Source organism: Natrix helvetica, assembly GCF_964273705.1.
Source record: "Natrix helvetica genome assembly, chromosome: 7".
NCBI lineage: Eukaryota > Metazoa > Chordata > Lepidosauria > Squamata > Natricidae > Natrix > Natrix helvetica.
This window is the reverse complement of record NC_138558.1, coordinates 65756791-65782421: the sequence shown is the minus strand read 5'-3', so window position 1 is coordinate 65782421 and position 25631 is coordinate 65756791. Positions and strand designations below refer to the sequence as shown.

General features: G+C 37.7%; 1 protein-coding gene across 1 annotated transcript; it reads left to right on the top strand.

Annotated features, from left to right (window-relative positions):
- Positions 1-12: 12 nt before the first annotated feature.
- DCUN1D4 (defective in cullin neddylation 1 domain containing 4) lies at positions 13-24615 on the top strand. Its single transcript, XM_081959315.1, has 11 exons — positions 13-153; positions 10646-10716; positions 14158-14197; positions 14840-14954; positions 15719-15810; positions 16365-16435; positions 17289-17380; positions 18378-18486; positions 20400-20504; positions 21080-21182; positions 21310-24615. Exons 1-11 carry the CDS (start codon positions 129-131, stop codon positions 21363-21365), a joined length of 879 nt encoding a protein of 292 aa, XP_081815441.1. The 5' UTR covers positions 13-128; the 3' UTR covers positions 21366-24615.
- The last annotated feature ends 1016 nt before the right edge of the window (positions 24616-25631 follow it).

The window sequence follows — 25631 nt, the reverse complement described above, 5'->3', positions numbered from 1 at the left end:
GAGAGAGAGAGAGAGAGAGAGAGAGAGAGGGAGAAGAGCCGAGCTGAGGCGAGAGCGAGAGGCGGTTGGAGCGCCCGCGCGGGGCAAGCTGTGTGGGTGCGCACACGCGCTACGGCCGCTGCCCAAAAATGCACTCGGATGCCGCGGCTGTCAGTAAGTGGGTCGCGGCCTGGTCAAGCGGCGGAAGGAGAACGGCGGCCGCGACGAAGGGAGGAAGCGCCCGGTGCCGCCGGAGAGTTCGGAGAGATATGCATTGAACCGGGGGGGGAAGGAGAGGGGGGGTCTTCCTTGTGACGCACTTTGACCGAGGAGGCTTTCGGCGGCGGCCGGCCCCTTTAGTGCTCCGTTCCCCTTCTCAACGGCGAACGGGTTGAGGCGAGCGAGGGGTGGGTGAGGGAGGAATCCAGGGCCGCCGGTGAGGGGGAAGAAAGGAACACCCCCTCCCCAACTCGCCTTCTCCTCACTCTCGTTGCATGGTGGGAGTTGGAGTTCTCGCCCGCCGTGGCTTCGCGGCCCGGCTTGTCCTCGCGGACTACAGCTCCCAGAATGCATCCCGCGGACAGCTGTCTGCCTCTTTCTCTCACCCCTCCTTTCTCCACCATTCGCCCCTCTTTGGGTCAGGGGGGGTGCAACCGGAGCGCCAACCCGGGCACCTGCCCCCCTCTGCAGGTAGGAGTGGGGTGAGGTGGGGGTGTCTGCATTCACTCCCCTTGAAGATTTGTGGGGCAGTTGCATGGGCTTAGGGAGGGGAGGTTTCCCCCTTTTTTGAGAGGGGAAAGGAAGCTGGGGAGGAGACCCCTCCTAAACGTGTTTTTTCCTCTGTGCTTTTGCCTCTTTGTCTCGTTTATTAAGCCTGGACGTTTCTTAGGGTTTGGTTTTGCCCTGGACAAACTTCCCCATGGTTTTTTTATTTAACATTTTTTAAAAATTGAGTTGTTGTAAGATAAAATAAGTCTAGTGAAGAGAAGGACCAGGGGAGACATGATAGCAATGTTCCAATATTTGAGGGGCTGCCAGAGAGAGGAGGGGGTCAAGCTATTTTCCAAAGCATCCGAAGGCCAGACAAGGAATAGTGGATGGAAACGGAACAAGGAGAGATCCAACCTGGAAATGAGGAATTTTCTGACAGTGAGAACAATCAATCCATGGAACAGAAGTTGTGGGAGCATCATCACTGGAAGCTTTCAAGAAGTGATTGGACTGCCATTTGTCAGAAATGGTGTAGGGTTTCCTGCTAGAGGTGGGGGGGTGGACTAGATGCCCTGTAAGGTCCCTTTCAACTCTGTTAATCTGTATGGTACAAAATACAAAAATAAATTGGAAAGCAATGGGGGAGGAAGAGGGAAAAGGAAGGAAAAAGAAAAAAGTGTTGATTTCGGATACTCTCTGCTGCAGTAAAAATAAGGCATTAACATCAAACCACAACTTTTTGGTTTTTTTTCATAATAATATAAAGTACCCATTTCTATGAGGATCGATCGAATCTGTAAAACCCAAAATCAAAGAGTCATTCTTTTCCACTTCAATCGCAAAATTCAGAAGTGGTCTCCAATGTCGAAACAAAAATACTTATATTCTTTTCTTTAATCAAAATAGTCCATTTTGCCATTTCAACCAACTCCCATCAGCTTCTGCAGCCATTTGTCCATGGTAGGAATCGAAGTGTCCTTCCATTTTTGTGTGTATAATAATCTTGCTGCTGTCAACATATGTAGTGTCCAAACATTGACATTGATTAAAGAAAAAAAAAGGGGGAGGGTGGAAACTGGAGAACGCATTATTTCCCCTGTCCCTTAATGCCTTTCTTTGTCAACAGAAGCCAGTGATTTATTTCAGGATAAAACTTACTTGAAAGTTGCTGTTGCAATTTAATTTGTTGCTGGACATCCCTTCCAAAAGAGAAATCCTATTGGATTGTTCATTGATCAGGGCCGTTCTAATAGTTGGATAGATTTTTCTAGGTCATTGTAGAGGTTTTTTAAAAAAAAAATCCTGATTTTGCTTGGCTTTGTAAATGGAAAACTTACATTCTTGATTTTATAAAGAGGCTTATCTGAATATGCATAGTAACCATAGAGCAAAGGGGTTTCTCTGTAGCTGGAACAGAATAACAACTGGTTGTTGAAGGTTAGTAAAAAGAAGAGCCTTCCATTTAACAGTGATGGAGAAGAGGCTAGAGTGGCAGAGAAGAGCCAAATCACTCTACTCCTCTCTGGCCTCTTGTCACCTGCATGTATTTCTTGTCTATGGTGACCAGTGAGTTTTTAAACACAAGGCTATTACTTGCATCAAGCTTGTCCATGCACAGTACAGGACATCAATATTCTTCTTTAGCATTATGGCAAGTAATGGATAGTCCATGCTGTAGCCCATAATGTATTTTTCATTGTATGTAAAATTAACAATTCTCTTTCGTTTTTTCTGGGCTGAAAACTCTGTATTTAACTTACTTTAAAGCTAAGAATATAATTAGGCTAGTCAATTTGGTGTTGATAAAAATAGGATCGCCAACGTCCAATGACAGATATGGCTCAAGAAAAAGTAGCCAGTTGGTGGCTCCTATAGATAAATGTTAAATTCTACAAAATCTCCCTAATGCTTATTCAGAAATAATATATTTCTCCATGATATTGGTCAGGTTATTTTTATAAATATTCTGTAGTCATCTTTTTTAAAAGTATCGAATGACCCCCCAAAAAAACCTTGGAAGAATGTCCTGTAAGAACTAGCTGTTTCTGAAAAATGTGTGATTTAGTTACACTTTAGAAAATAGAGAACTTTGACCTACTCAAAAAAATAACTTCTTAAATTTTGTGTGTGTGATGTAATTATGTACTACTAGTAAGCAAAATTATCCACCCCTTATTCCACGTTATTAATACATTGTAGATTTATATCAAGTTTCTTTAGTTTTTTTAACCTAGGCCCAATACTTTCAACAATAAGTTGCAGTGAACTAATTTAGCTGGCATCCATTGAACGGTTGAAGAATAAACGTCGAGTGCAGGAGGGACATCTGAGGTTCTTCTGACCTGGTCTCTTGAGCAGGTTATTGCTGAATGCCTTGAATGCTTGGAAATTGAAAGGAAAGTGGGTCTGTTGTAAGATTAGAACACAGAATGCTTATCCGGAATTAAGACTCACTAAAAAAACAGATTACATCCAAATAAATTCTCTTAAGAATTCAAGGTGCAGCATTACAGTTTTTATAACCCCTTCTGAACTTCAAGGGCAGACTGGAAGTAATTGTATTGCTTGATGGTATTTTCTTCTGAGTGGGCCTATGCTGTATAGAAATGCATTCTCATAGTAACATGTAAAATCACACTTCAGCGTGCTTATTAAGAAATATTGGACTTAAGTATGGCTAGAAATAAAGTACTCTGTTTCGCCTTGCTGATCTTTAATTTGAGGTGCCATTTTAACACACCACATTTAAATATTTTAAGCTAATGTGTTCATTTTGTTTTCTATTAAAAGAAATAAGTTGAAAACCACTTCTGCAAAATATCTCAAGGGGAAACTTGTTTCAGAGGGCAGGCACTGCTCTAGAGAAGGCTCACTTCCAATTCCATTAAGCAATGGCATCCCAACTGATGTCATTGCTTAATGAAAGGGAAAAAATAGGTGGCTTAAACTTATTGTAGGCCTATCATGTAAGTGTGAAAATATCCTGCAAAGAACCAATTTCTTCCCAAAAAGTTCCCTGGTTATCTGGAGACTTAGCATATCTAGTACGTGAATAGTTCAGTTTCTATAACAAGCTTCATGTAAAATAACGCAATGGCAACAACTTCATCATAATTTACATTAATCATTTTAGCCTCAAGGTTGACTCAGCCTTCCATCCTTCCGAAGTCGGCAAAATGAGGAGCCAAATTGTTGGAGGCAATACTGTATATTGATCTTTCTGTCTGTCTGTCTGTCTGTCTGTCTGTCTGTCTGTCTGTCTGTCTGTCTGTCTGTCTGTCTGTCTGTCTGTCTGTCTGTCTGTCTGTCTGTCTGTCTGTCTGTCTGTCTGTCTATCTATCTATCTTTCTATCTATCTTTCTTTCTATCTTTCTATCTATCTATCTATCATCTATCTATCTCTATCTATCTATCTATCTATCTATCTATCTATCTATCTATCTATCTATCTATCATCTATCTATCTATCTATCTATCTATCTATCTATCTATCTATCTATCTATCCCTGTGTGTGTGTGTGTGTGTGTGTGTGTGTGTTCACAGTAAAAAGTGATAATAAAGGTTATCTTATATGTGACCTGTAAAAGTTGGGAACTGGTTATTTTAAAGTCTACCCCTCGTAGTGGCTACTCTCGGTTTCATTTCAAGAATTTTCAGAAGCCGCATTTCTTAAACATATAGGTTTAAGTTTGAAGCTTCTGAGAGCTTTGGCTACTCCTAGGTTCTCAAATTGCTTGGCACAGGATGCCAGATTATTTCCTCATTTGGCATCTTTTAGCCCTTCAATTTTGCTGCAAATGGGTTTGAAATGAATACTTTTTCTTACTGGTACTTTTTGAGCCTATCTGCTATTTCATCATGTTCTTGTATTTTAACGCTATTTTACTGTAATATGGTGTTTTAATGGTAACATCTTGAGCACTGCTTGTACTGGAGCACCCGGCCATAAATACATTAAAAGTAAAATTAATAAGTGGAGATAAAGCTTTTTGAGCAGATAGCAGGGGTTGGTTGGTATCGTTGGCTCTGAAACTAATTATGGTTTAACCGTGTTGTTATTTGGATAGGAGTTCTCCAGGTAATACCAATGCTGATGTTCGAAGTTGACAAAAATACCCTAGAAGAGTGGTTCTCAACCTGTGGGTCGGGACCCCTTTGGGGGTCGAACGACCCTTTCACAGGGGTCGCCTAAGACCATCGGAAAACACATATTTTTGAACAAGTACGGAAAACAAAAAATAATTTTATGGTTAGGGGTCACCACAACATGAGGAACTATATTAAAGGGTCGCGGCATTAAGAAGGTTGAGACTCACTGCCCTAGAAGAAGGCAGTGGAACACCATTTTAATAATATCAGGAAATTACACAGATCTATCGAGATAGTCACCAGCTCAACTGAAAGTTTTCTTTTTGTGCCTTCCTGATGCACGGGCTTGACTTTGAGCTTGGGAACTAAGCAGCACCTTTTCTGATTCATATTTAGATTCCAGGGCTTGTGAGGTGAAGGAATGCCAATAGCAAACCAATTTGGCTGACACAAAAATATCATGAACAAATCCATGAATCATCAGGGCCATGCTCCATTTGAAGGAGATACGTGGAAGGCTGGTTGAAATAAAAACACATTCCAAGCAGACAGGGTTAGGCAAGTACAGATGGATATAGGCAGCATTTTCAGAGCATGTTTCAGAACTTCGATGCAAGTTAAAAAAAAATCTTTTCATGAACCTTTGTTGCATGTCAGTGAATGAAAGCACCCTTAAGCTTAAGTTAAGCAGGCTGGAACCAGATGGTAATATCAAGCAATGGCCTTCGCAGAAACACTATCCCCACCCCCACCCCCAAAAAGGAAATACCAACTTGCTTTTGGCTTCTTTAGGGAACTCCTGAGTCACAGGTGGGGTGCCGGGAGGCCAGGTGTAATTGATGCAGGGGTCTCCAACCTTGGCTACTGTAAGACTTGTGGACTTCCACGAGTCTTAAAGTTGCCAAGGTTGGAGATCCCTGGTATAATGCATCTGTTGCCTAAGGAAAATTAGGAAAATTTGAGTTTTAGGCTGCAGCCGTCTGATCACAGAATGAAAGCAGGGAAAATAGCCCAGTTTTGGAGGGACTAATATAACACTGAATTATTTTTTCTATGCCCCATGGAAATAACTGCAGCTCTCCCTCATTCTAAAGCTTTGGTTTTCAGGAGAGGAAGAAAGGGAAGTCATTGAATGTGAAGTATTCAAAGGCTTCTCTCATGTGAGCCCATCCTTTCACAAAATGTAAATCTGTTCCTGAGGTGCTGAAGTATTTCTGTCCCGTTGCTTGCAATTGTCTTTCCATCCTCATTTCTGCCCAGGTGGCCTCATGGAGAAACCATTAAAATGCTGAAGCACTTCGATGGGATGGGATATAGAATATTCTTTATTGGCCTAGCGTGATTGGACATACAAGGAATTTGTCTCTGGTGCATAAGCTCTTGGTATACATACAAGCAACAGAGTGACAAATAGTTAATCGTAAGATTTAATCACAAATCATAAGATACAACCAACAAAGTGATGTCATAAAATACCAACAATAATAGGAAAGATAAAAAAGATAATAAGAATGTAGTCCTTCTACATAGTTAGATATCCTTTGACGTAAGGCAGTGCTGTGGGAATTATGTGTTTAGCAGAGTGATGGCATGGGGGGAAATTGTCTCTAGTTGTTTTGGCATGCAATGTTCTATAGTGGCGTTCTGAGGGGAGAAGTTGAAATATATTATGTCCAGGATGTGAGGGTCTGTAGATATTTCCTCAACCCCCTTTCTAGCTGGTACAGTATTCAGATCCTCAACGGAAGGAAGGCTGTTTGCAGTTGCTTCTTCTGCAGTCCTAACTATCTGTTGACGTCTGTACCTGTCCTGTTTTAGTGGCTGCACAGACACAAACCAGTCTTAGTTACCCAAATCTAATTCCTGTTATAGTTGACAATTTAACCACACAAGGAATCCTGTGTATAAACATTGACAACTTCTGCTCCTGTTTTGGGGAAACGTTTGTTTTCAGATGCCCACAGCAACCATTTTAAAACATGCAGCATATTCAGGATACTTCCGGTACCTAGAACAGTGGTGGGGAAAAATGTCCTTGGCTCTGGCACTACCTGCATTTAAAATGGAGCCATGTGTTAGTCTAATTGAAATAGATTGTGCTAAGCCAACAGTTTGTTTGTTTGATTCACACATCTTGTTAATCAAAATAGTCTGTTTCAAATTAGAATTACAATGAACTAAGAACATTTTGCTTTATTCAGTAAATTGTAGTAAAAATCCTGAATTAAACTGTATGAACATAGACGTATTAAAGAAATGTTTAGTTGTGGCATCAAATCTCTAGTCTGTCATATCCTTATAGTGTAATCTGTTTTGGCATAATCAAAATGTCCTTACTGGCAGAATAAATTAACCCAAGTCTTGTTTTGATTTAGTCTTCCATTTTTGCATTGAACTTGATGAAAAGATCTAAAGTGCGAAGCCCTTGATGTATGTATGTGTGTGTGTGAGTGTGCGCGCATGCGCGCGCGCACACACACACACACACACACACATATATATAGGTAGTGCTTGAGTTACAACCACAATTAAGCCCAACATTTATATTGCTAAGTGAATATTGTTAAGTGAGTTTGTCCCATTTTACGACTTTTCTTGCCTCATTTGTTAAGTGAATCACATCAGTAGTTAAATTAGTAACACGGCTGTTATAAGTGAATCTGGCTTCCCTATTGACTTTGCTTGTCAGAAGGTTGCAAAAGGGGATCCCATGACTCCATGACACTGCAACTGTTGTAAATGGGAGTCAGTTGTCAAGCATCTGAATGTAAAACACACGTGACCCGTGGGGAATGCTACAAGGGTCATAAATGTGCAAAAATTGTCATGCCATTTTTTCCCAGTACCGTTGTAACTTTGAACGGTCACTAAATGAATTATTGTAAGTTGAGGACTACTTGTATAGCTTAGGTTGAATTGTGAGCCCTTGGTGATCTCTGACCTTGATTGTTTGCTTGCTGACATTACTCAAGTAGACAACATCATTTATGTACAGTAATTTGTCCTGCCAACGTTGGTGGGTTGACCTGAAGTTCTGCATAGCGAAATATATCAAGGAATATAAAAACGTTCAGTCATTCAAAAAGCTCCTTAGATTTACTTTTTGGAAACATTGTCCTTGTTTGAATAAAGATTGCATTTGCATAGTACTAGAATTCATTTTTTTAATGTTTCATTTTTTACAAATGTTTTTATTGCACTCTATGCATTTATTATAGTTTTTACTTACAAATATTTTTCTAGGGTAGTAAAATCGTAGGCTGTCTGCATATGCAACCTCTAAGAACATATATTTGGGGATATGCATATGGGCCACTATATAAACACATCATGTGTATTTCCTAATAATGGTTTTAACAGGTAACAGTCTCTGCTTCTTGGTGCCAAGGTATCTTGAGGGACCACTTTTTCCAATCTGAATTGACCCATCCAATCAATACCTTCTTCACAGGAGATGGTCATGGTCACCACACATTTCTAGGAGATAACAGGTAGCCCTCAACTTACAACAGTTTGTTTAGTGACCATTCAAAGTTGCAACAGCGTTGAAAGAAGTGATTTGTGATTTTCAGACTTATCACCATGGCAACATCCCCCTGGTCATGTGATCAAAATTCAGAAGCTTGGCAACTGACTCATATTTATGATGGTCGCAGTGTCCCGGGGTCACATGATCCCCTTTTGCAACCTTCTGACAAGCAAAGTCAATGGAGAAGTCAGATTTGTTAGTAACTTACAAATGCAGTGATTAATGTAACAACTGTGGCAACAAAGGTCATAAAATGGGGCAAAACTCAACAAATGTCTCACTTAACAACAGAAATGTTGGATTCAATTGTGACTGTAAGTCAAGGACTATCTGTGTAGGGGCTGAAACCAAGAAACATTGGTCCTTAACCTAATGGAACTGCTTCTCTTTGGACATTAGATGGACCTCCATCGTAATGAACTTCTGGAAAAAGAGAATTATTTGGAGGGATTCTAATGGTTTAATGTTTTCTTATAATTTTGGATGGTAAACACTGGAAGTGTTAATATGTTGTTTTTAAAAGAACATTTACAGGTAACGATTATATAACCTGTTGAAATATTGTTTTGCTTTGTCTCTTACTTTTCTTGCCACTTACTTTATTTTATGTTCTTACTGTGGACATTTAATTATTTATTTTGTGTCATGAGCGCTATGGTTTTTATTGCCTTGTAATTTGCCATGAGTCTAAATTGACGATATCATCATCATCATCATCATCCCTTTATAGATAGGCACACATACATTTTTGTTTTTATTCATTTTTTAAAATCTAATTTGTGTTGCCCAAATTGCTTTGGATAAGAAGGGTGTTTATATAAATGCGATTAATAAATAAATGACTCTAAACTCTGGCTAGTGTAAACCGTGAATGAGAGTTCAACCCAAAGTTGTCATAACATATAACATAGGCATCATGGCAGTATGCAAATAGAACAAAAAAAAGTGCTTTTTTGATTTAACCAGTTTCAGATAACAAGCTACATCCTGGTTAAGGTAAACTAATAATGCTTCTGCCTTAACCATGATTTAATATTACATATTAGAGTGTGAACTCAATGCATAGCATATTTTGTCTTCCAAATCTGTATTTGACATAAAAATTGTTTCTAAGTAGCACAATAGAGCTCTTTCTCAACATTGCTGATAATTAGGAAGTTTAATCTCTCTTGTGAATGCTTGTCATATTTTTACCCAGCTGTGTCTTAGGGTTGATTGCTGGGAGATATTTTAATATTTTATACTGTTTTGTACTATAAGACTATTTATTGTGCTTAGTTTTAATTTATCTTAAAAGAATGTGAAACAGACTGTTGCTGAGTTAAATTAAAAGTCTTCTCTCTGTGGTTTTTAAGAGTGCTTATTTTTATAATACTGTATTACTTTGAAAATGCTTGTTTGTACTACCTGAAGTTCCTCCATATCTACAATTAATAAATTGAGTGGTGTAGCCTTAATTTATTTTGACACAGTATGTTAAATTTTGCCTGCCTTTAATAAACAGTTCAACTTTGGATAAACTTAATGTGTTATGTGAAATGTTAATTTGTTGGTCTTGTTTTGAGAACAGACTATGAGAATTTTTTCTCTTCAAGATGATATTTTCTTGTTCAGGAAACCTCTTTGGGACTGAAAAGTATTCAGGCTAGCAAAACACTTATAAAAAGTCAAGCATGGCTGTTGTTCAGTCTACATAATGCAAGCTTCAGAATGCTGGAGGAAAAGAATGTATGTTGCAAAAAAAAAAACCACCTTGCTTTGGCGATTTTTTTCCTACTGTTTACTTGCAATTAAATTGTTTATTCAGATTAACATTTTTTTTGGTACCCGACAACTTCGATTTTCTTATTTTGTATAATGAGGCCATGTTTTGCTTTGCTAGGGGAATCTATTCAAGGCATAACTAGCTATTTAGAGGAGACCATGTTGGGATTAGGAGTCTTTTTGGAAATGATTCAATTGAATTTAGGAATATTTCTTGGAGCTACAGTGGCGGGGGGTTTGCGGGGGGAGATGATTTGGGGAATTACTCCAAATGTATTAATGGTTGCTTTTAATGTTGAGGATGTATCAAAAATCGGTTTTGCTCCCAAGTTCATACTTGGCTCTAGAGCTTCCTGGCTAAAGACACCAATGCTTCTGCAGGTCAAATCAGGTCAGAATCTTATGACACTTTTTGTTTATGACATCAACAGTAATTTGACCATTCTCTTCAATTCTAGCTAGCCTATACATTTAAAATAGCTGTGCAGAGATAAAAAAATATTCCTTTTTTTTTTTTTTTTTTTGCAGAACTAACATAATATACATTTTATGTTTTTTTCCCCCATTCCTAGATTTCCAGCTGAACTCTCATCTATCAACACTGGCAAATATTCACAAGATTTACCATACTCTTAATAGGCTGGTAATTGCTTACATTTTTGAAAAATCGTAGTTATTTAATGTTAAATGGATGTTTAAATATTCTTCCGTTATTATTTTGCAATTGGCAACAAAGACCCATGTAAATTCAACTGTGCGTACTTTCATTTGAGCTAATCCTTTCTTCAATATTCATCTTTAGATTAATATTCAAACTTTAGATGCGCACCTGGTATGTTCATTCATTCTTCCATTAAACAAATACCCCTCCGAGTCTAGATATCTTAGGATTCTTATCCTGCTATTCCTATTACCCTACGTAGTCTTGCCCACTTGTAGGTTGCATATTAGAATAATAAGCATGCTGTAGGATTATCAGAAAAGAATGAAGCCAGAGCCAAAGTTTTCCTTAGTAAGTTTTAATACTTTGCGGTTTTAGTTATATTTAGTTATATTATTTAGATATATACTTGTTTGTGTATTTTAATATAACAATTGAATTTCTGATCATAAGGATTCTTAGGTTATTCAGAGCGGCTTATTTCTTTCAAAATACATGTATAATGTATCGAATATAAATAAGACATTAAAACACATATCAAGCTATTACTCTGCCCCTTTCTTTCTGGACGCATTAGGAAGCTTGCCTATCACAATGAAGCATTTACAGCAGGAACTGAGAATTAGCAAAGTGTTGATTTTTGTGGTGGTTTCACAGATGGAGAAATGAAGCTAATTCACTAATTACTAATGGGAGAAGATGGCAAGGAAGTGAGGATCCACAGGCAGAAAGCAGAGCTACTTAATTTATTCTTTGCATCTGTCTTCAAGCCAGAGGGAAAAAATAGCACAAACTGCAAAAACCAGAACCATAAAAGAACTAGGAATACAATTTAAAATAGGCAAGAAAATGGTAAGCGAATACCTGTCACTTTAGATGAATTTAAATCACCAGGGCCGGATGTATTTCCCAGAGGTCTGAAGGGGTGATCTTGGAACTTTTGAACCAGTTCTTTCAACGATCCTGGAGCATTGAAGAACTACCAGAAAATTGGAAAAGAGCTGATGTGGTTCCCAACTTGAAAATGGGGGGGGGGGGGGGGGAATTGATCTAGGAAACTACAGACCAATCAACCTGAAATCAATACTTGGGAAGATCCTGGAAAAGATAATAAACAATTGATCTGTGAACACTTAGAAGTAAGTGAAATTTATAATCAGAAGCCAGTATGGGTTTGTCAAAAACGGATCATGCCAAGCAAATTTTATTTCGTTCTTTGACAAAGTGACTAAATTAGTGGACCATTGAAATGATGTGGACGTAGTATACTTAGATTTCAGTTAGGCATTTGGCAAAGTATACCACCACCTACTTCTTAGTAAGTTAGAAAAGAGAGCATCGCCATCAGATGGATTTGTAACTGGCTTACAGATCTCACTCAAAGTGTACTCCTTAATGGAACTACATCTATATGGAAAGAAATGAGTGGGGTACCCCAAGTTCTGTCTTAGGCCCAGTACTCTTCAATATCTTCAGAATGATTTAGATGAGTGAATAAAAGGGAATTCATTGTGCTGTACCCATAAAGGTCAATGCAATCCTAGGCTGCATTAATGAGGATAGAATCAACATCATGTGAGATGTTAGTATCACTTTATAAAACCTTAGTATGATCATACCTGGAATATCGGGTCCAGTTTTGGACTCCACAATATTTTAAAAAATGTAGAGACTTTGGAAAAAGTGCAGAGAAGAGGAACAAAGATGATTGGGGGTGGGTGGGGGTGCTAAAACATGAAGAACAGTTGCAGGAATTGGCTATGTCTAGTCTAGTGAAAAGTAGGCCTATGGGTGACATAGCAGTGTTCTAATATATGAGAGGCTGCCACAAAGAAGAGAGGACCAGCCTATTCTCTAAAGCACGTGAAGGCAAGATAAGAAAAAATGGATGGAAATTAATCAAGGAGAGAACCAACCTAGACCTAAGCAGAAATTTCCTCGCAGTGAGAATAATTAACCAGTGGAATGGGTTGCCTTCAGAGGTTGTGGGCACTCTATCACTGAAGGTTTTTAAGAAAAGATTCGGCAGCCAGAATGATCTAGGGTGCAAGGGCTTGTATTAGAAAATCTCCGAAGCCCTTCCAACTCTATTATTCTGTTAAAATGCTTTTCTCACTCTCTGTTCTTTGGCTAAACCAGCACCAGCAATCTTTTTCCCACATGCTTCCTGCTAATAGTAATAACCTCCTTGGACATACTCCATCTGGCTTCCAATGGGTGAACCAAGAAAAGGAGATAGGTTTAAAATCATGCACACAGGTCTTTGAGGGAAGTAAAACTCCAACATTGCCTTTGTTCATTTGGTGGATCTCATATCTTACAATCGAGAGATTTTCATTCCATCTTTTCAAACAGTCTAAAATAGACTTGTAGCACATGCTTGAGCTTGTTCTGGACCTTCCTTTACTTTATATAATTCAAAACATCTGGAGGGCACTTGGTTGCTCCAAGTCTAGACCTTTTATATCCAATTCCTCTTATTTTAATCCAAAGGAACATTTAATCCCACTGTTAATATCAATTACAATCAGACTGCATTTATCTTGCTGACTTTGGGGGGAAAATCAGGCTATAATGTATTATTCATTACCGTATTGTTTGGAGAATAAGACACACCTTCCTCCCCCTCCCCCCTCCCCCCAAAGAGGGAGAAAATATGGGTGCGTCTTATACACTGAATGCAGCATTTTTGGCCTCCCAAAACTCTGCCCCCTTCACAAAAATGGACGTGCATAGGCTTTGGGAGGCCTACAAAGTGCTCCTGGGGGCTGGGGAGGGAAAAAATGAGCGAAAAATGGGCAATTTTTTGCTCGTTTTTGCCCCCCAACCCCCAGGAGCACTCTACAAGCCTCCCTAAACCTATGCATGCCCTGTTTTCTTTGCAAAAAGCAGGCTGTTTTTTGCTCGCTTTTGCCCCTGTTCCCAGTCCCCAGGAGCACTTTACAGGCCTCTCAAACACTCTGCATGCCCCATTTTTCACAAAAAATGAGGCATGCAAAGGGTTTGGGAGGCCTGCAAAAACTTTTTAAAAAACTTTACTTCTTCAAAATCTTGGTGTGTGTTATACTTTGAAAAATACGGTATTTGTTTATATGGGTAAGTTGTTTGAAATTCTTAGAAGTGAGATGAAAACTAGAACTTTGTTGAACCCATGCATTTTGCAGTAATTAAAGGAAAATAACAAAACAAGAATATAAATGACAATTTTTATGATAAAACACTTAAGAAATTTGATCCAGAATAATTTATAGCAGAAAGTTCAGATGTTTCCCCTCAGATAAGAGAGTCAGTCGTAACTGATTGTAATCTTTGATGTTTAAATCTGATGAGAGAAAGACTGAGAAAGGCCAGAATAAGACTGCTGTCAATATTTGAACCTACAATTCAATATCCAAACTCCCAGTTAATTAATTTTTTTTCCAGAATTTGACAGAAGATACTAGTCAAGACGCTCACCAAACAGGTAAAGTTCTTATGTTTATATGCATCACAGAATTTTTAAGAATGTTGAGTGAAAAGGAAACCTTATTAAGTTTTTATTTGTTAGGCAAATATATATCTAATTTCTATCAACATGGAGGAGAGATTCTTCCCAGGATTTATAAAATGATGTGATCAATTGTTTTAAAGATGTGATAATGTCTATTCAGTTATTTAATATTGTTATATCAGTTACTTTTTATATCTAGTAAATGTACTATTAACACAGTAGATTGCTGTAGGCTATGCTAAAAACATTTGATTAATCATGGTTTGTTTAATTATCTTCAGTGAATAGATCAGAGTGGCTGAGTTCGCACAACGTAACATGTAAATCATAACCACCAGTACACCAATTGTTGTAACTGAGTTTGCAAAACATGCTACAAAATCCCCGAACAATTCCCATTACAGATGCTAATATATTATACATTTGTATATTATATTAGGCCTTTAGGAGCATTGCACATCTGAATTTTCTCTGCTGATGTTTCAGTGTGGTCTAAAAAGTCTGATTGATAAGCTGCCTCAAAATTTTGTGAGAAAGTATAACTTGATGAAATAAGATAATTAAATAACATCTACCTATGTCATATTTGTCTCTTTTTTCTACATTCCCTTGCAGGAAACCTGAGATCTTGCAGTTCATCAGACAGCTTTAGCAAAGTGATGCCTCCAAGAAAAAAAAGGCGACCTACAACGGGAGATGATCTGACAGCTAAAAAAAGTAGACACGATGGGTACCTAACCTTTCCTATTCGGTCATTACTCAATTAAGAAACATGACATTTGGAAGGGCAGCAAAGCAGGAGAAGATGGTTGAACTCCATCAGTAACTTATTTAAATGAGATTTCTAGGCTTTCTTACGCTCTGCAGACCTGGCACAATATACTCTCATTATTTTAAGAGTTATCGTCAATGCTACCTATTCTTCCATAAGAAATTATTTCGGAGGACAGATTTCTCCATAGATTTTATAATTTGACCTATGTCTACACACGTTGATTATTGTGAGCGAGTGGCAAAATGATTAAAGAACCCTACAAAACAGAAATCTCATAACAGTGAGCTTAATTTGTAGTAAGTAAGTGAAGTAAGATTTGGTAAGCAAGATTTGTTTCCTGCTTCTGGTTGTACAGGAAAATAGTTGGGAAGAAATGGTTTGGATCTCAATTCAGCACACAGCATTTCTATTCATTGAAGCAGCCTAATTTTTTTCCCTTGGCTTCAGAGCAAATAAGAAAAAAAATCCTTGTGCTGTAAGAGTTGCAGCTGATTTTATAAAGCAGCCGCTTCTTTTTCCAGGATCAGGCCATCTGTTGCATCTGTTTTAAGGCCTGTCTTGAAAGTGCTTTACATTTCAGTATAGAATTTGGAAGTTTGTGCAAATGACCTTATAAAATTTATTCACAGTGTCAGAACTCTGAAAGTGAGTGGGTTGACCAGGGATAAGAAGTTACTTCAAAGGCTTGCAATCGTAAGCTTTTTCTCTTTTTATTTCAGCGTGTACAGAAAATATGATTCTACCAGAATAAGGTCAGAAGATGATATGTTTTCAAGTAAAAGGTGTTTAGAATGGTTCTATGAATATGCAGGCAAGTATTCACATCTGCACATTTCTTAAATATTTCTAAGCAAGAATTTGAGAGGAAAAATCAAATTGAAGTATTAAAATATCAACTTATTAATTAAATTAAATGAGAATGACTTCACATAATTCTACCTTTCTCCAAAAGTGCAGCTTTAGTTTTGACTTGAAATTATAGTCAGTTTTGCAGATACTTAATAGATCCATTTTTGAAAATTCAAAGGCGGTGTATTTTAAACACTTAAGAGTATCTCTTTTTGGTTAATTGGAGCGGTGGATGTGAATCTGCAATAAAGTAAATAATAACATTTGATTCTGTTTTGAGGAACCTTTGGGCTCTTTGAATATTTGCATGTTGTGACAGCTGTATCTTGTGGGATTGAGATAGAGAAAGGAGTTTTTGATCTTTGGACCTGCACTTCCTGCTGTGTGCCTAAGCAGTGTTCAAGAAATCTCATCCTTGTAAGAGCTGCTCTTTTTGTATGGTCCAGTCATTTGGACTTTAATAATCAAGTGATTGTAACTTTTGAGTAGAAAATAATCTTTGTCATTTACTTGTAGGAACAGATGATGTTGTGGGTCCTGAAGGAATGGAGAAGTTCTGTGAGGACATAGGTGTTGAGCCAGAAAACGTATGTTCAAATTCATTTATTGGTAGTAGGGAACCAGTTTGTGCTTCACCCATTTCCATTTTTTAACAAAAGAACCTTGTGATTTATTCGTTCTGTCGCTCTATCCTAAACCTGATGAGGAACCTAGCTCATTGATAGTGCTGGCGCAGTGTGTTTATCCATTGTGTAATTAAATGGCAAATATGGTTCTGTCTATAAATCCTGAAAATAAAATAATAAATAATACCCTCTAGCATGTGGGCAGCTCTAGCGCACAACATCCATTTGTGACTAGATAATTGTAGCAAATGGTTCCATATGTCCATGCATGCAAGGTGTATGTAATAGTGTATGAATGTATATTTTCCAGTTTCCTTAGGAATACATACATCCAGAAACATTGCTGACTTGCATTTGGATGGCATACTTAAAAATTTGCTCTGTTAACAAGCTATCACAAGAAAGTCACTTCTTTACCTACCAATGAGACGGAACATTGGGCATATATGGGGCAGAAATTAGATGCATTTACTATTTGACTGCTTTACGCTGATCATGATATGAAAGTGGCCCATTGAAATGATTCGATATTATATTTATTATGTTTTGCTGAACGGAAGAAATACACTTCTGGCAGTCATCTTTCTTTTTTATGGTTCAGATATTTTTGTCTTTCCACTCATCCCTTGAATGCCAGCACTGGAATATTCCCTGCACTTTTTGAAGTCTAAATAGTTGGAAAAAATGGAGCTGTGTATCCCTTCTGCCCTATCACTGGTTGCAAGGCTTTGAAAACGAGATGCATTAAGAAAAGCATTGAAGAAATCAAAATTCTTATGTAAACTTTGGGATCTTTTGTTTATTTTTAAACCAGGTAGCCATGCTTGTGTTGGCTTGGAAATTGGATGCTCAGAACATGGGCTATTTTACATTGCAAGAATGGCTAAAAGGAATGACATCCTTGCAGTAAGTATTATTTCTATTAACAAATGTGAAATAGCGATCATTGTCTGCTTGTAAAGTTGATCTTGCATGTCTGTATAAAGTAAAAAAACAAACTGTACTGTCTTATCCAATAATTTTGTGAAGATGCATGTAACATCTAGGAGCTGTGGTGCAGTGGTTAGAATGCAGTTAGAACTGCAGGTCAACTCTGCCCACTGCCAGGAGTTCGATCCTGACCTGCTCAAGGTTGACTCAATCTTCCATCCTTCCCAGGTCGGGTAAAATGAGGACCCAGATTGTTGGGGGAAAGATGCAGACATTTGTAAACATCTCAGAGAATGCTATGAAGCAATGTGAAGCAGTATATAAGTCTTAAGTGCTATTGCTAACTTTTTCTGAATATTTATGTGATTTTACTTACTGTTCATTCCACAAGACTTGAGGCAGATGACAAAGAAGAATAGAAATATAGTTAATAAAATTGGGAGCATTCAGTATTTAAAAGCTTATCTTAACAGGAATACTTTGGGGCCTAAAACATTGTGGAACAACTGGTTTTTAAGGACTTACTGTTGTAGTCAGAGTCTCAAGAATAGCCATCGCCATGCCCCCCCCCCCTCTTGTCCACTTGCCATTTGTCTCTATTGCACTCACTTATACACTGTCTGCTTCCAGAACCTATACCAGCTAATGATCACTCTGTTCCCTGAAATCCTTCTCCCACTAGGTCCCAAGTAATGGGTGTTGAAGCCCATCTCCTCCTTCTGGGTGGAGCAATTTACTATGCCCCACATGTCTTAGGAGACTGCCCTAGCCCTTCCCCTCATGTGCAGTAGATGGGTTTCTCTCACACGCTAAGTGAAGAAAGGCTGCTGTGGAATGTAATTTTGTGGGAGTTGTTTTGGAAAGAGATGTTTCACATTTTAAAAACAAGGGATTTACAACTGGTGGGCTGATTGCAGCAATCTATCTCTCATAACATTTTAATCGCTATTCATGACCATTATTAATTTTACAGGTGTGACACAACAGAGAAGCTAAGAAATTCTTTGGATTACCTGAGATCTTTATTAAACGAGCCTATGAATTTTAAGCTTATTTATAGATATGCATTTGACTTCGCACGTGTGAGTAGCCTGAAATTCTGTTAAGTCTTCCAGTAAATCCTGGCCAGAATGAGGAAACCATAAGGGTGCTTTATTTTCTCTCCTAGATTGTTTGCTTTAAAAGAAATACTCTTGATTGGCAACGGAGGGAAGAAATTAACCTTGCTTACCTGAAGGGCAAAATACATTACATTCTAGTTTGAAGCATAGAGTGAGGAGGAACCCAAGTATTGGCTCCGCCTCTGTTTCTGACCCTTTGCAAACTATTAGGACTTGGAAAATACAACCCATCCAAACCATGCATGTTGCCCCAGAAACTTCCCTTACCCAAATTGTATTTTTTGCTCTGTTTCCCCGAAAATAAGACCTCCCCGGATAATAAGCTCAATTGGGCTTTTGAGCGCATGCACTAAAATACCATATTTTTTAGAGTATAAGAGGCACCTTTTCCCCTCAAAAAAGAGGCTGAAAATCTGGGTGGATCTTATTTGAACTGAATACAGCATTTTTTGCCTCCCGAAACCCCACCCCTTCACCAAAATGGCTGTGCATAGCTTTTAGGAGGCTTTCAGAGAGCTCTTGGGGGCTGGGAGGGCAGAAATGAGTGAAAAACGGGTCATTTTTTGCTCAGCCCCCCCCCCCCCCCCAGCCTCCAGGAGTACTCTATAAGCCTCCTAAAGGCTATGCATTCCATTTTGTTTGACAAAAAACGGGCCTCTTTTCGCAAAATATGGGCCATGTTTTGCTTGCTTTGGAGGGCCCACCCTCAGGAGCACTCTGCAAAAGGCTATTCATGCCTTTTGGGGGGGGGGGGAATGGGCCCGTTTTTGCAAAAAACGGGCCATTTTTGGGAAGTTTGCAGAGTGCAAAACCTTTGTTTTTAATTTGCCTCTTAAAACCTTGGTGCGTTTTATACTCCGGTGCGTCTTATACTCCAAAAAATATGGTAATCCCTCCCTCGAAAATAAGCCCACCTCAAAAATATTGCAACACAGCAGCAGCCATGAGGTGACCACGCTCGCCGCCTCCTTCACCTCAAAAATAATAAGACTCCCCGAAAATAAGACCAAGGGTCAAAATTAAATAAGACCCTGCCTTATTTTTGGGGAAACATAGTAAAAATCATGTTAATAATGTTATAGAATGTTCTACCCGTGGTTTTTGCCCTCAAATCAATCTTGTATGTCATGAAGGGATGCTATTTTGAAATATTTTCATATATCCAATATTTAATGGGACAGGAAGGGAAGTATCAAATAGATGGGAAGTTGCCATAAGATGTGTTAAATGAAAATTAAAATACATGTTAATTTTTTAAATGCTTTCTCTTGACTCTTCTTGCTTCTGAGATTGTGGAGTCCAGAAGAGGCATTCAGTCTAAGACATTATATATCCCTGGTCTTTGAAGTTGATTATTGTAACAATAAAAAGTCAATATTCCTTTGTATTATCTTAATCATAGAATGGAATGGTATAATTCATGCACATAGAAATGTGTCTCTTAGTATGTGAACAGGTCACTTTCTGGGTTTGGAAGTATGTCTTCATACTGAAGGGAACATTAAATAGTTTAACAAAACCAGTATCATTAGGTATGCTTAATCAAATAAAGAGAAGGATTAGGTAGCTATCTTCTGGTACTTGAGGGCCTATCACAGGAAGGAGAGGATCTACTTATTCTCCAAAATACAGATTGCAGGACAAGAAGCAATGGATGGAAGAGATCTGGGACAAAGGAGGAATTTCCTGAAGTAAGAACAATTAAAATCTTTAGGAAGTCTAGCTTGACTGCACATCCATTGATAAAAACAAAAAGCAAAGGAATGCTAGATAAAGATAAGAGCTGGATTATACTTTTTTGAGGAATAAATTGATGTGGGTCTTAGCACAACTAATCAATATTACAAGTATATATTTTTTGTTCCTTCTGACAGGAAAAAGATCAGCGAAGCCTAGATATGAATACTGCCAAGTGTATGCTAGGACTCCTCTTAGGAAAAACATGGCCTCTCTTCCCAGTATTTCATCAGTTCTTAGAGGTACAAGTAGAAAATAACTTTTTATTGTGTTTTTTAAATGCAGTACTAAAATTGAGAATTCACAGTGAATTAATTGAAAATATTGCTATCTAATAATTATATTTACAATTACAGTTAGCACAAATACTTATATATAAAAATATAATTTATTTATTTTGCTTGGCATTTTTGCCCCGAGTAATGTCCATTAACTCAATGTTTCCTTCTTAAATTGTGTTTTTATTGTAATGATGTCTTTTACATCAGTTAGGTAATTATGCAAATGCAGTAGATGTAAACGATGGACATCTGGATGTAATAGACACTCCATTCTCTAAAGCAGGGGTGTCAAACTTGTGGCGTCATGGCAGTGTCATGACGTATTGTGACTTTTTTCCCCTTAAAAAAACTGGGCGTGGGCGTGACCAGTGCATGATGCATCAGTGCGTGATGCCTTAAATGTTATGGCTACAATATTTATATTATAGACTATCACACCTTCTATTACATTTGCAAAGTTAGCTTTTGCATTTTTTAGTTCCCAGCGACTTTGTTCCAAAGGTGTTTTGAATAACTGCTATTTTTGTTTTAAGTAGCAATCGAAGTACAAAGTTATCAACAAGGACCAATGGTGCAATGTTCTGGAATTCAGCCGATCCATTAATCTTGACCTCAGCAATTATGACGAAGACGGAGCATGTACGTATATATGTTCAGGAAAGACAAAGAATCATTTCACATCATATCTGTGATCTCTCTCTGCCTTTTTGTGTTCTTGTAATACATATATATTTCTTTACAAAAATGTTTCCTTCTTTCTTTAAAGGGCCAGTGTTGCTGGATGAATTTGTGGAGTGGTATAAAGAGAAACAAATGACATAGGAATTTTAACTATGCACAGCTGCTCAAGAGCCTTTGTACTACAGTTAATGTCAACCATTAGCCATAAACTTCTCTTTGTATATAAAGCGCATGAGGCTTTTCCTGCACTGTATCCCATTTTCAGGGATTTTTTTGGGGGGTGTTTGCTGTTTAACAGGCCAGCTCTGCTTGCTGTGTACCATTGTTCTCTCTGGAAGGCTGCTTTGCATTTTGTCTCTACACTACAGATGGTGAAACTGCCAGCATCCTCACTGTGACTAATGTGAATATTGCTGTCTAAACTTTGTATATGTGTATAAAAAAAAAGCTTCATCTAGGAATGATTTCAGCAGGAAAGGTGTTATAAAAATTTTGTTGCATTCAAGTAACCATGTAACTTAATTTTTAATTGGTCTCAGGCATAGCCCGAGTATGGGGAGGGGTTTGCCTAGATGGAACTATTGCTTGTTTAGTAATAGTTGTTTTAGGATGCCAGTTTTTGAAGGAAAATCTTGCAGAATGGTTTCCTTGCCAGTTGCCCAACTTCATTTTTATTTAATAAGCAATTATTGGCTACCATTTTAATTGAAGCTCTTAAAGAAATTGTTACAGCTTCAACAGAGTTGTACATGCCATAGTAACTTCCCTTTGGTGATAATGCTGATTTCCTAATAGTCAGATGCTGTAGTTTGGGAAGAGGTACAGGTGATCGAATTAAACATCTGATTAAAAAGGGTTTTAGACTTGCAACATGGCATATTCTTTTATTTTACTGTTATTCTTGTTCCCAGAGTGTTTTGATGATCTGGATAAAGACAGAATGAAGTCTTGTTTCAAAACACAGCCTAAATGTATGAATGTATTTCAGAGACTGGAATCAAAGCTTAGCCTGAAAATTTCGCATGGCTGCATTTATGTTCCAGGGATTGAATTTCCTGGCAAAATGCCAATTACAAGCAACATCTACTCTTAATCAAGCAGCATCACTATTTATTTTATCATTTTATCTGTTTGGACTGGAAAGTTCAAAGAAGTAGATGAATGAAGTAACTTCCTGTGTCACCTTTTCATCAATCTTCATAATACAGTTCAATGTACATTTCTTTTTTTTTTAAACTAAGGTAGTTTATAGACTTATTGAAAATGCATTCAAAAATCCATTAGTCTTTGTTCAATCATCCAAGAGTTCATTGTGAAATTTGCAATAAAACATGAGCTTGTCTTTTCTTTTACAGAAAGTTAAAGCTACATGAACATTCAGAATTTAGGAATATAAATTAGCAATAGCACTTTGACTTATATACTGCTTTACAGCCCTCTCTAAGCGGTTTACAGAGTCAGCATATTGCCCCAACAGTCTGGGTCCTTATTTTACCCACTTTGGAAGGATAGAAGGCTGAGGAGTCAACCTTGAGCATGGTGAGATTTGAATTGCCAAATTGCAGGCCGCCGGCAGATAGCAGAAGTAGCCTGCAGTACTTCACTCTAACACGCCACCACGGCTCATCCAAATTAAGCTTCAATAACAAATTAGTACAAACCACTTATTTTTATTTTCAAAATACTGAAGGTTTTTGTAAAGAAAAAAAAAACATGTATATCATAAACACACATAGCTTCTTTGGATTGGATGCTTCTAAAGAAGTAAAATCAGAAAAATAAAGGACTGGGATCCAAAGAGATCCACATGAAAATGTGAATTCTGCCTAGAACAGGAGCTGTAGGAATGGAGCTTTTTTTTTATGCCTTCCTGAGCTTCAGGCGGCTTGGGAGCAGGGATTGAATGGGGCAGAGCTACACAAGATGCTGACCAGGTAGTAAGACTGGCAATGGACGCAGTTACAGTACTTAGATGGACTTTTCACAGGCTATCACTTCTGTTGTCCATTTCCCCCCCCCTCCCAAGGTAAGAGCTAGAAGTTGGCTGTGCAGTCCCCTTTAGTCAATCTCTGTTGAGAACAGGCAAGCCATGAGCCAGTTCGTGCTCCCTCCAATACCTCCTGACCTACGTATTATTTAGTATAGCCATAGTCAAAACCTGATAACTGTCCAACTGGGAAGATACAAATACTAGATTACAGGTGAATTTTGTTGAGACATAAAGGTAGCAGCCAAAGAACTTTATGCGATCTGATTTTGATAAAAGTATAACGTTAACAAATTTGTGTCTAGTTCATTCTTGGGACTGAGTCTCACTTTTTCTATTTGCATGTGAATATTAATATACAAAGCAAAAACACCTGATCAAGTGGTAGAGAGCAAGAGAGGACACATTTCAAAATTGTACTGTCTTCCATTTAAAAATGAAGTATCAATTGAATTCAGTTAAATAATGGCCAAAGGGTAGAAACTGCAATCTGTTTTCCTTTGTCCATGACAGGCCTCTTCTGTTTATCTGTTTATGGCTTCTATTACAAAGTTGATCAAGAGACTTGTGTGTCTTATGTTTTGCTCTCAACAATTTCACAAACACACGCAGAGAATTGGCCTTAAATGTAAAAGCAGGTTAATCTAAAATGTAATTATTAGGGACACTGTGCTCACAACTTTTGTGATATACAAAGGAAAATGAGAGAAAGGTCCACATGGTATGTGGGTCAGAATTGTATTTTCTTTGTGTGTTTTTGAAATTCTGACCACCTTATTTAACCAATCATGCTCAGAATGATCCTGATTCCTTGGGGGGGGGGCATTTTCTGGAAAACTCTTATGTAATGCTGTCCAAATAAAGTTAATCAAAGTTGTTCATTTTTCATACATTTTGAATTTTTAGCATTTTTAAAATAGTATGATTGATTTTGTTGTTGTTAAAGAAAAAAAGGCTGTACACTGAATTGGTTAAAGCTGAAAATATCTTTTCTACAGAAATGCTAGCAAGATGTGTGTGCATTATTCTAATGTGAAATCCTTAAACAATAAGCTTTTTAAATGACCAAGTGAATAAAAATACATGAATGGTCAAATGGCCCATAAGACTGTCTGTATTGTCCAGTACCAAAGACTGATGAATCTTTTATGCTTTTTACCTTTCAGGATCAGAAATGGTATTATCAATTCTAATACCTACTATTATTTTTACCATTTTCGTTTTGGGGTCGGGTCAGATAAATTCAAATTGAATACTGAAAATGTAACCTTCATCTGAAAAATTTTTGGTTTGTATAAAACCAAATGATCTGTGCTTTTTGTAAATGTGAGGAACCAAATTGTGAAAGCGTTCCATAAATTTACTATAGTATAAATTTACATAAAGCATTTAATTAAATGTGAATAGTTTCCTGCTTTCCTTTTTAAACAATTCGTATCAGTCTTGTGCGGAGACTTCGCAGGTACAATTTACTACATAAAACACATTGTTTTAATTCTGTGCTTGTAGTTAATATTTTCTCCTCCTGTCTAAATATTGGCAACTCCCCCTCCCTTACTGCTTTTAGAGAAACCAGCATATAATAATGTTGTTGAATTCAAAATGGCAGAACTGCTAACAATACTTAAAATTTGGTAATATTTAATTACTGATTAAGTGCTTCATAATAATAAAGATTTGGTTTGTGTCTTGAGTAAATGGCAAGTATTAAATACCTACTGATAGCCTTACACTTTGTCCTTCTCATATGGTTGTGTAAATGTGTAGTTACTTCACCAATTTACACTGACTTTCTGGGAAACTAAAAAAAAAAGTGTTCTGTAACACACTGTTGTGACAGAAACAGTTTACCAGCTTTTTTTGTCTTTAAAGTTTCCATATGGCACTTTGGCTTACTGCAGTTGGGTCACCTCCTTGGAATTTTGATAGTGTAGTTGCATATTAAATTATACTATCTCACTAATAAAAATCTGATTCAGTCTTGACAACCTGCATTAAAAAAATAAAAATTCTAGAGCAGTGTTTTTGAAACTTTTGGCAACTGTAAAGTCCTGATGTGGACTTCAGTTTTCCCAGAGTTCCCATTTCCAGGAGTTGAAGCCCACACATCTTAAACCAGGGGTGTCCAAACTTGGCAACTTTAAGACTTGTGGACTTCAACTCCCAGAATTCCCCAGCCAGCTGCTGGCTGGGGAATTCTGGGAGTTGAAGTCCACAAGTCTTAAAGTTGCCAAGTTTGGACACCCCTGTCTTAAACCTTCCAAGTTTGAAAAACAGATATTGTTTTAGTCTAGAGATATGTGTGTTGTGCCTACAACTGTCTATGCCAGCCCATTTTTCCCAAGGATAGAGCAGGAATTGGGTCAATCCCAAAGTACCTATATAGGATGTTATTTGTTCTAATTTGAAGATCACAAGTG